Source organism: Dromaius novaehollandiae, chromosome 1 (assembly GCF_036370855.1).
Source record: "Dromaius novaehollandiae isolate bDroNov1 chromosome 1, bDroNov1.hap1, whole genome shotgun sequence".
NCBI classification, from domain to species: domain Eukaryota; kingdom Metazoa; phylum Chordata; class Aves; order Casuariiformes; family Dromaiidae; genus Dromaius; species Dromaius novaehollandiae.
The window spans coordinates 148,090,589-148,105,733 of record NC_088098.1 but is presented as its reverse complement, the minus strand read 5'-3'; the positions used below and the strand labels follow the sequence as shown (position 1 = coordinate 148,105,733).

The 15,145-nt window shown below is 40.0% G+C and overlaps 1 protein-coding gene across 27 annotated transcripts in view; it reads left to right on the top strand.

The window, feature by feature from the left end:
• Positions 1–15,145, top strand: part of INPP4A (inositol polyphosphate-4-phosphatase type I A) — a 132,472-nt gene that overhangs the window by 71,866 nt on the left and 45,461 nt on the right. For 14 of the 27 annotated variants that reach the window (XM_064502155.1, XM_064502191.1, XM_064502145.1 and 11 more), the window contains 8 exons: positions 4,873–4,935; positions 7,437–7,641; positions 8,482–8,526; positions 10,032–10,150; positions 10,266–10,382; positions 10,939–11,018; positions 13,429–13,582; positions 14,575–14,665. In XM_064502155.1, coding sequence (XP_064358225.1) covers positions 7,536–7,641; positions 8,482–8,526; positions 10,032–10,150; positions 10,266–10,382; positions 10,939–11,018; positions 13,429–13,582; positions 14,575–14,665 — 712 coding nt within the window. In that variant the 5' untranslated portion in view covers positions 4,873–4,935; positions 7,437–7,535. Of the gene's footprint in view, positions 1–4,872; positions 4,951–6,157; positions 6,222–7,436; positions 7,642–8,481; positions 8,527–10,031; positions 10,151–10,265; positions 10,383–10,862; positions 11,019–13,428; positions 13,583–14,574; positions 14,666–15,145 lie in introns of those variants that run through there. The other 13 variants (XM_064502213.1, XM_064502205.1, XM_064502167.1 and 10 more) reach the window with 4 other exon arrangements.

Here is a 15,145-nt window from a genome sequence, read left to right as displayed (position 1 = left end):
AGGGTAAAGGTTAATCTAGAGAAAAGATCATTTGTAGGCTGTTTCAGTTTTTGTCGGTACAGCAGTGGAGGAGGCTGGGAGGGTTGAACTTCAAACCATTCTGTAGCAGGTTGGTGACTCTGTGCTGTCGTTCTTTGCTCTACTTGATGAAGGCTCTTCTGCAAAATGAAACAGCCGTGCCTTTTCCCTTTTAGTTTCTGTATGCAAACCTATGTGTTACGAATGCTCGCTTTCACATGTGGGCGTGCATATTTTTGTGCTCACAGAGGGAGTACTGAAGAAATAGAAATGTTGTGATCACAAGTGAAATTAAAACATTATCTCATTAAGTTGAGAATAATGCTAATTGTATTTCAGTGGTGCAAATTAAGACTATCTATAGTCACAAAGAATTAAGTGGCCTAAATTGCAATTTCCTATTAAAAGTATCCAGATATATTAAGGAGGTAGAATTAGGTTTTTAGATTTGATTGTGTTTTCTGAAGCCTCTAATAACTTCATAGGGGGGAAGTGACCAAGAAGACAAAGAGAATGATTTAGGGGTTTGTGTGTAAGTGGGAGAGGGTGGAAGAGGAGACAAAGAAGAAGAAAGCCACTTCCTGCTGCTGAAATGGCATTTTATCTAAATGCCACTGACAGGCTGTATTTGGGGATTTCCATGCTGCATTAATGCATTCATTGTATCTTGCAGTAGTTTATTTCTTGCTCTCCTGGGAGACTTTTACCTGTTCTTGCTGAGGTCACCCACCTGATCATAATCCTTAGGAGGGCTTTAGCGAGTGGCAAGAAAGACTGCTCAGGACAAACCTTTTTCTTTTTGTTCATGGTAGTCATGATTCTGGTCAGTGGAAGATCGGAGCATTGAATCAGCCTGTGAGGGGAACCTAGATTTAAGGAACAGATTGAGAGGAGGGAATACAGCCTCTTAGTGGAGCTGAAGGACTAGCACATGTTGAGGATGTTCTTGGTGGGGAAGCAATTTCAGTGGGAAGCGAAGGGCCATACTGGATGCTGGCAGTACTTGGTTTCCTTCATCCTCCTCGGGGGCATGGTAAGGGGGATGTGGTAGGTCTTGGAGGGAGTGAAAGGTGGTGGAACTCCATTGCCAACCCTTGGATCTGCGGCTGGCTTTGGAACAACTTATATGCGGTCACTGGCTGTGACCAGGCTGTTTGTAGCTCAGGGAAGAACAAATGAGAACAAATGAGCCATAACAAATCTTATGGCTGCCTCTATGTTAGCATTTTAGTTCACATTAGGAATGTATTTCTGAAGTGAATCCTGCAGTCATCTGCAGTTACTGCGTTTTGGTTCATGTCTTGGAGCATGAACAGGATGCCTTTTGGCTGAAACTGAGTGGGACAGTGCACTCCGGTAGCACGCTCAGCACTCTCCACCCATGAATGTTTGAGTCCACAGGAGCAAACTAGTGCTAGACTGAAGTAAAATGTATTGTTTCACTGAGAGCGTATTGAGTGGATATCAGTTTTTTGGCACCACTCGTTCATTCTACAGATCTGGTCCTGTTGGGATAGCCCACTTGCTGATGTAGACATGGCCTGTGTTTCTGACCCCACAAGTTCGACTGGAAAAAGGAATGTGACCCAAGGTGTCACACTTGCATTCCTGACTTTTCCTGTTGTTGAGAACTGTCTCAGATTCAGGACATCCAGAACATCATTAAATGAGACAGAAGAACTAAGTGCTCATGAGACTGTAGAAAATAGCTCTTAATCAGTGTCAGTCATAGAAGGGTGTTGCTGAGAGCTACAGTCCTTGAGCTGATGCCCAGTTCTTGGGCTGCCTCTGCAGCCGTGAGTGATAGAGAGTGATCTAGACCTTTACCTCAGACCCTGAAGAAGGACAAATGGAGTTCCTTGCACCTTCCTTTGCAACAGCTGTGGGAGATGGGATGCTGGACCTGCTGGAAGATGGGTCTTGTGCCAGCATGGCAAATCATCTGTTTCACTGCCATAGTTCTCAATGGTTTGAGATTAAAAAGAAAAAAATTAATAGGTATGTTAAAGGTGAGACCCTTGCATGGAAAGCAACATAGTCATAACTGAGGAGAGTCTGGTATTTCATCCTTTCCATGATTTTGTCCACAGTGATACAGTAAATGAGATGCTGGAAACTTGGCCAAACTGTGGATACAAAATACATAGTTTCAGGCTGTATTCATTTTCACATTTTGGTCACTCTGTATATTGCTGAAGCATTCTAAACCTGTATTACGAGGAACATTTTCCTAAAATGTTATCTGAGGAATCCAATTGCCTGAAGGTGCCCTTTTGATGTTTCAAAACAGACTGTACTGCAGCCGGAGTCCTAATCTGGCTTGGTACTGTGAAAGCAAATGTGCTTAAGAAGTCCAGAGAGTTGTAAAACTAACTGCAGTTCCGCCAGTCCCCCACAACTGCTTCTTTAATCCCTCTTGGAGATGATGGTGAACTTGTAGCAGGATTGCATCATTAGACATTTTTTCAGAGCATTAAATAAGCTGTGAGACTCTCTCTTTCTCTGTTTTCTCTTCATAGAGATGTACCGTAACATTTAGCATTCCACTGCTGTTCCATTTTCTACTTCAGCATGCCTCTGTACCAGACCAAATGCCCTAAGCCCGCAATGACATGGCCATAGAAAAGTAGAGTCCCAAAGTGGATTTTGGTTTTGATGATAGTTGGAGTAGCTTCTTTCTCCTGCCTCTTGATGTATGAATTTGGAAAACTCGTTTCCCACAGTTTTGTAATGATAGTCAGAAAATAGGTGTTAGGGTGGAGAAACGTTTGATCTCAGCTGACATACTTCTGTTTCCACGAGCAGTTTGGTAGGAGATTTTTTATCAAGAAGGGAACAGACCAAACACTTTGCCAAAACAGTAGTGAAGAAGAGTGGGGTATTAGACTCTGCTTGTAAAGGGATCATTTTGAGGCCCAGAGATAATAATCATTTTTGCTTGAGATCTTTCAGGCAACCAGAGTGAGACCAAATGTCTGAAAGTTTCAAGCACACAGGATGTGGGGCCATGCAGCTGAGCAAGTGGTATTTGCTTCCCATGGCCAATAGCCAGTACTGAAGATAGCTGGCCGGAAATGGCATCTGATGAAGATCATTTCTTTGGCGCCCTATGCATTTCCGCTAATAGTTAGAGCAGCAAAGAAATGTTCACATAACAGACCAGAGGCTTGGTAACAAGCTTTTCTGCATGATGGAGATGACAAGTTGTTGGTCATTGTTGGGGTCAACAGCAGCTTTTGACACTTCTGCTGAAGCCACGGTTAAAACCTGTGCTTGCAGCAAAAGTACATGAGGTGCAAATCTGCATGTATTGTCAGCATCCATTATGTGCAGTATTAGTCAGGACAAAGCCAAAGGCTACGTGTAAGTGCACCATGGTGTATTCAAGATTGGGTTTGCCTGGACATGATGACTGAATTACATCAGCCTTTGAGCTTGCTGACTCCAGGAATGATACTTGTTTAGGTGCCGTCTAAGGAAACTGGTGTGTTTGTGTACCTTCAATTTGGAAGGAATCGTATGTCCATTGATTACTGTCAAAAATCTGATTATAAAGTTATAACAGATGTGCCCTGTTTCTTCATTTGAATTGTAGGCCAAATTCTGCTTGCCTACTTGAGGCATAACTTAAGTATTGTGAAAAAAGCGTTTCAGTTCAAGAGAATGATCAGAGTACCTATCATTTGGGTCTGTCAAACAGACTGCGGTGAATGGAGGGAAGCCATCACTGCCTGAGTATGACAGCTGTGGGAGGGATTCATTTTGCCCAGCTCTAGCATCTGGCCTAAGCTAGTCATCTAAATTCTTTCTGTAGTACGAGAAAGAGGGAAAGGGGTATTTTCATGGGGTGATTCATCGCACCCACCTTAGAAAAGGGTGATTCATTCTCTGGAGGCGTTTGTGTCTCGCCATTGACTACATAGAGAAGCTGGGCAAGGAGCTGAGACCAGATACTTGCCTCCTACACAGTTTAAGTTAGGTGAGATGAACTCTTTTCTCTAAGCAATAAGAACTCAGACCTATATTCGTAAGCAATCTTGTGTTATTGATAGGGCAGGTGACGAAATCAAAACATTTAGATTGGACATCCCCATCTCTTTCCTTGTAGCATGCCGTACATAGGATGTCTTAAAAGGCAAATCCTGAATGTAAATGTACTTGAATTAGATGGTACCACTAATGAATACAAAGCTGCAATTATTCTGTGGTATATTGATAAATAATTTACTTTCCTTCCGTTAGGCTTACTGCCAGCTGTTAGTAGAAGCCTCCTTGGCCTAGTAATTTCACCCAGTGGGGAAACAGCCCTAGATCCTGATCTTCTGGACTTAATCTGTTTTAACTGCTCTGCATGCTCTTTTCTCCTGACAGCAACAGCTATAACTCTTCCAAACAGCAAAACCGTGAAAATGTAGCTTTGATTCCAAGCTTAGCTATAGCAAAGCAAGCGTAACAAAAGCTGTCTAACTCTCAGCATATCATATACATTCCCTTAATAGCGCCAAGCCTTTCTGTAAACATTTTAGCATATGTTTCTTACTGCCATTCCACCCACTCACCAAATGCTGACCTGAAACCAGTCCTCTTCAGCATAAGCTTATTTCTTTGCGTTCCTGCTCTGACTGGCTATTTGTGAGGGCTAGTGCTGAGCAGGGTCCACCTGGGTAGCACACTCTCCTCTATTTGCCAGTGTTGTTGCTCTTAGTTTTCAGTAAACTTTTGAGAGCCAGTAATCGCAAGTGAAATTTACAGCTAATCTGAGGGTATGGTACCTTTAGAAGAGACTTCCTGAATATACCAGTTAAGCTGTATAAAAGATCAATTTTTCATGCTGATTATTTTGTTCATTTTTAGATGTGGACTTAACTGATGTTATGAAATGCAAAATCCATCCACACAAGAGGAGAGGAGCCCTGTGTAAGTATGATCAGGGTAAGACACTGTAAGGAAATTGAAAATGTATCATTAGGTGAGAATAATAATATTGCAATTTAAATGAATACTTGAGGATACCAGAAGTCTTTGAAAATTATTACACTCAGTAACGTTTAAATAGGAGCAGTTTCAAAACCAAATGTCTGTCCCCATTTTAGCTTCTCAAGGACTGATCCTTTTTAAGGGTGTCAACAGCTACAGAAATTTTGGCTGGAAAACAAGCAGACTTTCACCTAACTGCCTTCTGACCTGTGGCTATGAGAACATGGTAGTCATTCTCTATTAGGTTGTTTGTACGATCAGGGAGGGGGGCATTCTGCCTAAATCTCTACAAGCACGTTTTGTAACAGTTCTGTTTCATTAGAACACTCAGGCTTAATGGACCTAGAAATCATTAAGCATCACATTACATAATGAAGCAACCGAGTAAAACCTATTGCTCAATGAAGGAAAAAAAGATCAGGAGAATGGAAGGACTTGGAAACTGGTAAAGAGTTTCGATTGAAGTTTTAATTGATGAAATCTTAAGGGATTCAGTGCTGTTCCAGAAAGACTGGTGGTTCACTAACCACTTAACCGCTTAAACAGAAAAATTTTTTTACTGTGAGAGCTGGCAAACACTGGAACAACCAGGTTGCCCAGAGAGGTTGTGGAGTCTCCATCCTTAGAGATATTCAAAGCCCGACTGGACGTGGCCCTGAGCAACCTGCTCTAGCTGACCCTGCTTGGAGCAAGAAGGTTGGATGAGATGATCCCCAGAGGTGCCTTCCAGTCTCAACTGTTCTGTGATTCTGTATGAACTGGAAAACTGCCTGCTTTAATTATTGGCTCTCATAATATATTACATCTGTAAGCAGAGTGTCATGGTGCCTACTGTCACCGAATCTCAAAACTTTCGGGAATGGGAATGTTCAGGGCTCTCAGTTTCTGCTGCTTCCATTCAAGAAGCAGAAACAACTTGGAATTAGCTTACGGCATTCTACTAGTGATTTATTATTATATAAGCCTGAGTTGCAGAGGGAAATCGTTTTTTCTCAGTGGCAATTATTTTTTCTGACTGGCCCACCTGCCAGACAGGCACGCATCCTTTCTCAGTGGCATGAGTTCCATGTTTAAAGTTCCACTCCTAAGCTCATGTAGATGGCCAGGGTTGTGTTCAATCCATTCATTTATCTTTGAGGCTTAACTTGCATATAAATTTTAGATATCCAGTGAAGCAGTCCTGTTTGAGAAGGTTCTCAAGTTCCCTGTAGAGTCACTGGAAAGAGGTAGGTTCTTCTGAAATCCTCCAGAGGGAGATACTGACCAGTTAAATTTAGATGCTTGAGTTAGGTAGATCAGATGCTCCTCTGGAGGCCTTCAGTCATATCTAAAATTTCTGACTAAAACCTAAGTAAGAGTTAGGTGCTTTATTTAAGCAGAGTGCGTCTCACTCATTGGTAGGTGTCTCAGCCTAAGAATGAAAAAATAAATGTTCTCATTATGTGGAGCGGTTGAGATTTTTCTGATTTGAATGAGGGGCTGCCGTGGAGGCACTGGTCACTGTATTACTGCTTTTCAATTTTTTATGTTTTGCTTCTGTCACTTCCTAAATGAGTGGAGTTTGTCATAACTCTATGGAATGAATACAAAAGGTTTTATAACTGCAGTGTTAGTATGCCAGATGGAGAGAACATTCAAATTTATCAGCCAAACCAAGTGCACCATGTCTAACCAAATTTAGCAGTGAAATCACATGTTCTATAGGCTGCGTGCCTGTTTCCTAGCATAACATTTGGCGTTATAGGCACCTTGAGGGGAAGAAAATCCTTTGTGCACGTGCATGCACCAATAACACGTAGGGCAAAGGAAAAGCGCCAACACTGCCCTGTGTGCCACATCATCAGTCAAACCCTAACTTGTTTTCTTTACATAGCTATCCCAGAATTTCAGCCTCACTCCAGCCCAGCAGGTTTTATTTATAGTTTTCGTATCCCTTTCTCATGGCAGTAGAGTCCAGAAAGACGGTTGACTGACGCTAACAACATTTCCTGCCCTTTTGTGCGTTCTGCCACCCCATTGTCCCTTTGTCCTTATCTGTTGTCCTACCTCTGCAGACCGAGGCCCCATCTGACAAATTTACTTGTGCTCCCCAAGGATTACAAAAACCAGAAAACTTCATTAAGGATGATTTAATAACTTGGACAAAGGGGGAGGAAAGCAGCTGCTCTGTTAACAAGTCTCTCTCAGCCTCCATTCTCTGACAGAAAAGCTTTTCTTGCGTGTAGCAGTCTTCAACATTTTGCAGTAAAATGCTACAGATACACTGTTCATGCCAATTGAGTTACCGTGCCTTAGATCGGCCTTGAGCATTTTATTTGAATGACCTGAGGCAATTTTATGGCTGTAGATTTGCTGCTGTTAAAAAGAGCAGTAGCTGATAGTGGCCTAAAGCTCTGGTGCATGTTTTTTTCTCTCATTGTTGCCTACCGTGGTAACGTTAGAGGAATAGCACTTGGAGACAACCTGCTGCGCTGTGATCTTCTGCAAGACAAACTTCACTAAAGCCAAGCAGCAAGAAAGGAGGGATTCTTCATGACAAAATGACAGCAAGAGAACACAGTCCCCGCCATGGTGCAAAATCCCGCACTGTGCAACGGGCCTCCACCATTGACGTCACCTCTGACATGCTAGGCCTTTCTTTAGCAGGTACGTACCTTCATGTCAGCTGTTGCTCCACTGCTCCTTTCAGTATCTCCTTTAAGCAGTTTTTTCTTTTGATTGGTAGAAGCTTTAGATGCATCTGGTTATCTGAAGTGAATGGGATAAAGGAATTACCCTGAAATTATAAAAAAAGTCTTAAAATTGCCAATTTTTAATAGACCAAAAACTAGAATTGGGGAGGGAAGAAAAAGAAGAGGTTAAACTAGATTTGGGGCATTTATTTTTATCAGTCAAAATAAGCTATAGGAGGAAAAACAAGAACAGAATGTCGAGGTTGTTAAGGAAGGATCTCGGCAACCTCCTCATATGACATTGGGTAAAATTTTCAAGAGAGTTGGGAAGCTGAGATTACTTTCCCTCATCTTTAATGGTGAGTAAATTAGGATTATAACCACTGGAGGCTTTCTCTAATTAGTGAGCAAGACAAGTACTTTCAAACTTCTCCCTTCACAGAGGAAACGTATTTGATTTAATAATAGTGGAGCTAATAATGGCTCAGACACTAAGTAGTTTAAATCCTGTTGTCTTCTGCTGAGATTTGGGATTCCATATTCCTATAGTCCATATAATTTTGTGTAGTTTTGCATATTTTAGTGGTTGTCTTAAGATGTTTTATAAAATGAGATCATGTCAGGTTTTTCAGGTCATTTTTTAGATACTGAAGATTAGCTAATCAATATTTTGAATGTTATTCATGGTTCATTGAATTAAAATACTAGTATTTTCTGTAAAATATAATTTCTTCCCTTGTACGACTGTAACTGCAGGGAAAGATTTGTATGACATCAGTGGTTGGTAATCTTGTGTTAATTTTCTGATTTACAGGAAACATTCAGGATCCAGATGAGCCGATTTTAGAGTTCAGTTTAGGTAGGTTTAGAAGTTTTTATGATTATTTAGAACTATGCTAATTTTGATGGTATGTGCTATGGAGTATGTGTGTCTATTTTTTTATTGTTGTTATTGAAATACCTTGCATATAGTAAGGATTGAAACTTTGATTTTTGTGGAAATATGGTACAGCAGCTTTCTTGCTGCCTATAAAAGTATATTTTAATGCAATATCTTTTAATAAACAGCAGTTTGATTTTCTGATACTTCTGAAAGTCTGTGTTTAAAATACTTGTCCTATAAAATTAAAAATGTTTATTACATGAATGTTACGTTTAAATGTTTATTATATTTATGTGAAAGCACAGTGAAACTGTGCCTTCATTCTCAGTGTATCAACAGTTCAGGTCTTCAAGCAAAGTGAAGATTTACTGGAAACACCATTTTAGGACAGAATACTTTTTAAGAGTTATCAAATATTACATGTACCTTCTTTTATTTGGTCTCTGCTGCCAGGAGATTAATGTAAGATGCAGAAGTGTCCTAATTTCTGGGAGGGTTCAATATGGACAAAACTCTTGTGTACCGAATCACTTCAGTTGAAGGATAAGTGAAAAACATTTTCTTGATGAAAGCTCAGTCCGCATTTCCAACTTCAACGTGGTTTTCTTGGCTAAATAGCAGGCTAATATTTGGGAATTTATGCTCTGATAGTATGTTTGAAATGAAAATTAGAAATTTGTCTCAGATGTGCATAATTATGTTATGAATAATAATATTAACTGGAACTCCTCAGAGCTGAATAAGTAATTTTAAATACCTTCAGGTAAACTAAAAACACACACAAGGAACTGCAGAGCTGTTCAGTGTACATTTAAACATTTTGTTTGCCCAGCTAAAGCAAACTTGGAGTACAGTAGCTGTAGTTACCTGTATCTAACTAGATAAAATTTAGCTCTGCAATGCAATGTAGTTCTATAGAATCACTCACTGAAATTTTGGTAGTTGTTTCCTGCTCGTTTAATTCCCTTCCAAACACTTAAAGTCATAGTAACATTTTAGGGGAAATCAATTAGTGCCATTTCGCAGTTACAAGCTACTTGTCCTTGGAGCAGTGCTGCTTGATCAACCTTCAAGCAATTCTGTTGGTTCTCCATGGCAAAATACTGTTTGGTAATGGGCTTAATGGAGTGTGACTTCAGATCAAATGCAGCCATGCTCATGGGATTCCCAGTGGAAAAGCTGTGCATGAACACTGTTATAATGAGCTGTGCCTGAGGGATGGATAGGCAGATGGTGGAAGAGAACAACTTAAATTACACCCATACAGCTTGGAGCAAGACTATCTAATTACACGTTTACTGTTCGCATGCAGAAAGGTGAAGGATTTGCACTTTTGTGTTGTGGCAGTAGAGTGAATAGTAGGCCCTTCATGGCATTATTACTGAGGGTATGTAATAGGCTTTTACAAAAATTACTGAGTTTTACAGCAGTGTTAAAAAGACCATGAATCTAAATTTATTTTATCTGTTCCATACCTAAAGCTTGCAGCGAGCTGCTAACTCCATCGCTAGATCGAAAACCAAATAGTTTTGTAGCAGTGAGTGTAACTACACCTCCTCAGGCATTCTGGACAAAGCATGCGCAGACAGAAATTATTGAGGTAAGTGGTCACATACTGACAGATTGGATTTAAAACTGAAGCTAACACAAGAAGCATTTCTTCCTAACAAATATCACATTGCATTAATTTTTACCTTTTTTGTTTATGATTATAGGGAACAAGTAATCCTATCTTTCTAAGCAGCATTGCCTTTTTCCAAGACTCTCTTATCAATCAAATGACTCAAATCAAACTCTCCGTGTATGACGTGAAAGATAGATCTCAGGGAACAGTAAGTATTTTTCATTCTGTTGCCTCCCCAGGCATTGTGGGCTTTTTGCCACAATACTGATTGAGGACCCAAGTGCCCGCTTCCTCATGACTTCTTCAGGGACAGCAGGGTTGTCCCTGCCTGTATAGTGCTTCATGAGGAGGCTCGGGGGAAAAAGGAATATGTCCTGAGGAGGTGCGTTCTTCACAAGGAGCCAAGTTTGGGTCAGGGAGTGAAAATGAAGCATTCGCCTAGGCAGTCTGAGTCCAATTCTGTTATTGCTCTCAGTGTTCCTGCATCAGTGGGCTTTAGCTTGTGTATTTTGAGAGGTGTCTTCCCTTCAATCCTAAAGAAAGAGAAGGGCTTATTGTCCTCAGGTAGACGGGATTTCTACTAAATTATTGAATTTATTAAATTTAGAAAGATTTTAATTAGTTATGTATGGGCATATGCACTTACATTTTTGTTCTCATATTTTTGTGCATATTAATTGTATTTTAGACTTTTGTGCTGTGGACAAAGGCTTTGTGCATTGCAAAGGTAAAAATTACAGTTCCGGTACTCATCTTCTTTCCAGATGTATTTATTGGGTTCTGGGACGTTTACTGTAAAAGAACTTCTTCAGGAGAGGAATCACAGGTTGCACTTAACACTAAGGTTTGTAATATTCTCCTGTTCTATTTAGGACTTAAAAAAAATCTTAGTTCCCGAAAATGTGCTTAAAATGTGATGAAAGTTGTCCATGAGATGTGATAAAACCCTTTTCTTTTTTTTCATTTTTAAGTTCCAGGCCACTATTAAAGGAAAACAGATTTTGTATTATATGGTAATTAAAACATGTAAAGCAAGGCCTTTTCCAACATGGTGATAGACTTTGAGACCCAAAACATGAAAGTCCCTTAGCATTTGTTAGATATTGGTCCTAGTTCTGCATGTCAAGAAAGTATTGGCAAGACCAATTTCATTTTTGTTCACTTAGTTCTGTCAGTGTATGTGTCTGTGGAGAGTGGAAAAATACTGTATTTTTAACTATGCTGAGACATAAACAGCCTGTGAGAAGGCGACTGAAACCCCTCAAAACAGAGGCTTAGCTATGTGGGATACTAGATATCTAGGCTCTATTTACGATTTGAACACCTGCATGTTGCTAAATGTATTTCTTAATATAATGCACTAGGAATAGGGAGAGTTATCGTGAAGAAAGCAAAGCGAGATTAAGAAAAGGGGGCTCTGATGTGTAAATGCACTCTGTAGTAATGTGTAGGACAGAAATCCTCATCACAAAAGCTAAGGGGAAGTCAGTTGAAGGGGAGAAGCATAATCAGAAAGACCGGAGAAGCTGGTGTTTGTAGTACCAGTGGGATCAGCACTCAAAACAGTGACTATGAAAGACATGCAGGGATATGTTAACCCAGGCACAGCTAACCAAAGTACGGACAAAGCTTTTGATGCTAAGAGGAGAGATGGATGAGGTTTGGGGCTTTTTCGTAATGTGTTGTAGGAAAGAATGAACAGGTTTTAACAGTGGGGAGCTGATGAGGGAAATAAGTTAGAAAAGACACCAAAAGTGTGACACTGATGATGCGTAAAATAGTCTTAATTACTCACAGCTGTGAAGAAGAGGAGAGTTTTTTTGAGGGAGATGAGAAAGAAGAGGAATGTGATGGCAGGACTTCCCTGGTCCTGTGTTAGATGTGATTATTTTGTTAGCTGTTGTTCTTTCATGACTAAGTGGAAAATGAGCTTTAATAAAGTCATTGTTTTGATATCAAGTATATCTGATTATGAGAGCAAAGTGCATGGATACATGCACCTTTTCTTTGTTACATTACCATCAAATACATCAACTGGAGGTGAAGCAATGTCTTATATGTTAAGTCTTAATGTCATATACATACTTCATACCATTGATATTTAGACCTTTTCTTGTAGTCTTGTGTGCTTATTTCTTTTGCCTCTCCAGTATTGTCTGTTCCAGGGATTTACTTTTGTTTGTCTGAGTTCTCCCTACGTATTTTTAAATGTAGACAACAATCTCAAAATGCTATTTGAAACCTCTCTTAAAATAATAACATAAAGTCTTTGCCAAAGTTAGGTTGTGTCACAGGCGAGACAGAATAAGCAATAACATATGGTAGATCTGGATACAGGGGTTTGTTTAAGAACCAGCAGGATTAGAGCTCTTATGCTACTTGATTCTCTCATACACACGCTCCCTCGGTCACTCCCCCGCAGCACTACATTCACTAGGTCATGACTTCCCTTCCCAGCAGGGAGATTGCTGCTGCTCTGCACAGGTCGGGCAGAAAGTCATGTCAGCTCTTGCTGTGGTGCTGCTCACAGTTGCCTGGCTCAGGCATTAGCGGCAAAGGTGCCGGGGTATCCCCTGGCATTTGTCTCCACAAATCTCCCTGATCTCCACTGCCTTCCCCCACTTCCAGGATCTTAGCTCCAGCCAGGATCTTCACCCGCTTCTTTCCAAGACTACTTCTTTTCGAGAACCCTTCTTTTTGTCATCAGCTATCCTTTCTGAAACCCCAGCTCCCTGATTTTCCCAATCTAAGCAGTCTACAGGACCACAAGGTGTGATTAGCCTCCTATTTGGCACTTCTCTCTCGTGTCTCAGTTACTACCTGGAGGATCCAGAACATGCCACTTCTGTTTAGTCCAGGCATTACAAGAACTTATAAACAGTGCGCACCAGTTCCAGCTAGCAAGTGGCAGCTTCTGCTATAGAGTTAAAAAGTTCAATTTTGGACATTTCCCCCCTCCACGCATACATCCAGTTATATGCCGCCTGTTAATGTTCACAGTTTAAGCTGGTTTTGCCTGCGACAGGCTGATGGTAAAATCTGAACTCTCTCCAGTTTTACAGAAGTATACTTGTGATTTTAGGTTGCCTACAATTAGGAGACCTGTGCAGTATGTTTGAAAAATGAGGGGAGTGTCTTTCTACTGTTATATTGTAAGAATATGTAAAAGTAGGTTGAAAAGCTTCCTAATTAAAATGTTCATTAAGTGCATAGATTAAAAAGCCTTTTATAAGTGTTCCCTTGTTGATAAACAGGTCCACCTCCAAAAAAATTTCAACGCAGAGTGTTTGTTGCAGGTCTGCTGAAAGTGACCGTGTAGGTAACATTACGGTTATTGGATGGCAAATGGAGGAAAAAACTGACCAAAGGCCTCCAGTGACAAGGTCACCAGATACAATTAACGGAAGGGTGAGTATGACCATCATATCAGCTGCAGAAAGACACAGTTTTATTGACAGCAAGGAAATAAACTAAATTAAGATCTGCTGTCCGCTTTCCTTCCCATCTTAGTAGTTATTAATTGTACTTAGTGTCTACAGTGCTTTACAACTTCAAAAGACTACAACGCGCAGCCCAATGATGGTGCAGCAGTTCTGCATTTTGGAGAGGTGCTCATGTTTGGGGTTAAAAGTCTTGGAGAAAGTTCTTGTTTACAGTGCTTAAGCTTTAGATTCAGGGGCTTATGTCTTTCAACAGAACCGGCCTTGCAGTAGTGTCCATTGGTGCACCTGGTGCATCTATAACGCAATAATCAGTTTCATAAAGATGTGGTACTGCACACCTATGAATTGGAAGGTGGCATCAAGCAAAGCTGTGATGGGGATGATCAGGGAATGTAGAGTGCAATTTCCAGAATTTTGGTAGGCAATTTTTAAAGAGGACATACCTTAAAAGATTTTAATAAAACTGAACATGTTATTGGAATACTGAATTTTTTTAGTGATGGCAAAATATTTTTCTGAGAGCAGATATTTATAATCCTCTGTCAACTTAGACATATGTTTAATTCTGTAAACCTTGTATTCTGAATATATTTGTAATAACTGCAACCATATCCTTGTATCACAGTTGCACTGTGAATTAGTATCACTTTGTATAAGCTAGAAATGTAGCTGGCATAGATTGGTGCAGCGGCTTTGAGGTCTTTGGAGCTTTGCTAACTTAAAGTAGCTGAAGAGCTGGATGATAATTTTTACAGCATTTAGAATTGTGCAGTAGTACTAAATAATAATCTTTAGATTGGAGAGTTTGAGTGAATTTATTATTTCAGCCTTTGGTAGTTTTTGTACACAGTAAACATATTTGGAATATTTATTTTAAACATGCCTTCTGTTGAATATTCCCTTCATGTCTGTATAATAGGGTCGTTACTCCGTGGTTTGGTCTTTTTTTTTTTTTAGATGGTATTGCCAGTTGATGAAAGTTTAACAGAATCTTTAGGAATCAGGTCCAAATATGCTTCATTGAGGAAAGATGCGCTGCTGAAATCTGGTAAGATGCTATGGTCTGTAACTAGAATGCTTTCAGCATCAGTAAAAGCCAATATCTTGCTGTCTGTGTGTGGCCCCAGGATATTTAAACAGATGTTTCATTTGAATTGGAACAGGCTGCTGACTGAGCAGCCCTTTGCTAGGAGGGTCATACAAGAATAAATTATTTTATCATCTGCACTATAGTTTCGTGTCATAAAAACAGCAGAAACAAACTTTTTTCATTAATTAGGCTGTGGTGGAAAAAACTCCATGCAATCTGCAAGTCTATTCCTAAGCAATCATTAGGGGGGAAAATCAGAGGAAAGTAGCTGCATTAAATTTTTTTTTAAGACAGGTCAATTTTCCAGCAAGTTAGTGCATGAGGGGAAAATGTACAGTATGTAAATAAATTAAAATGTTGAATCTGTATTTTATTTCCTTACCAGTGCTTTAAAATATTTGGAGTTTTTTTCTATGAACATTGGAAGAATGGTCATTG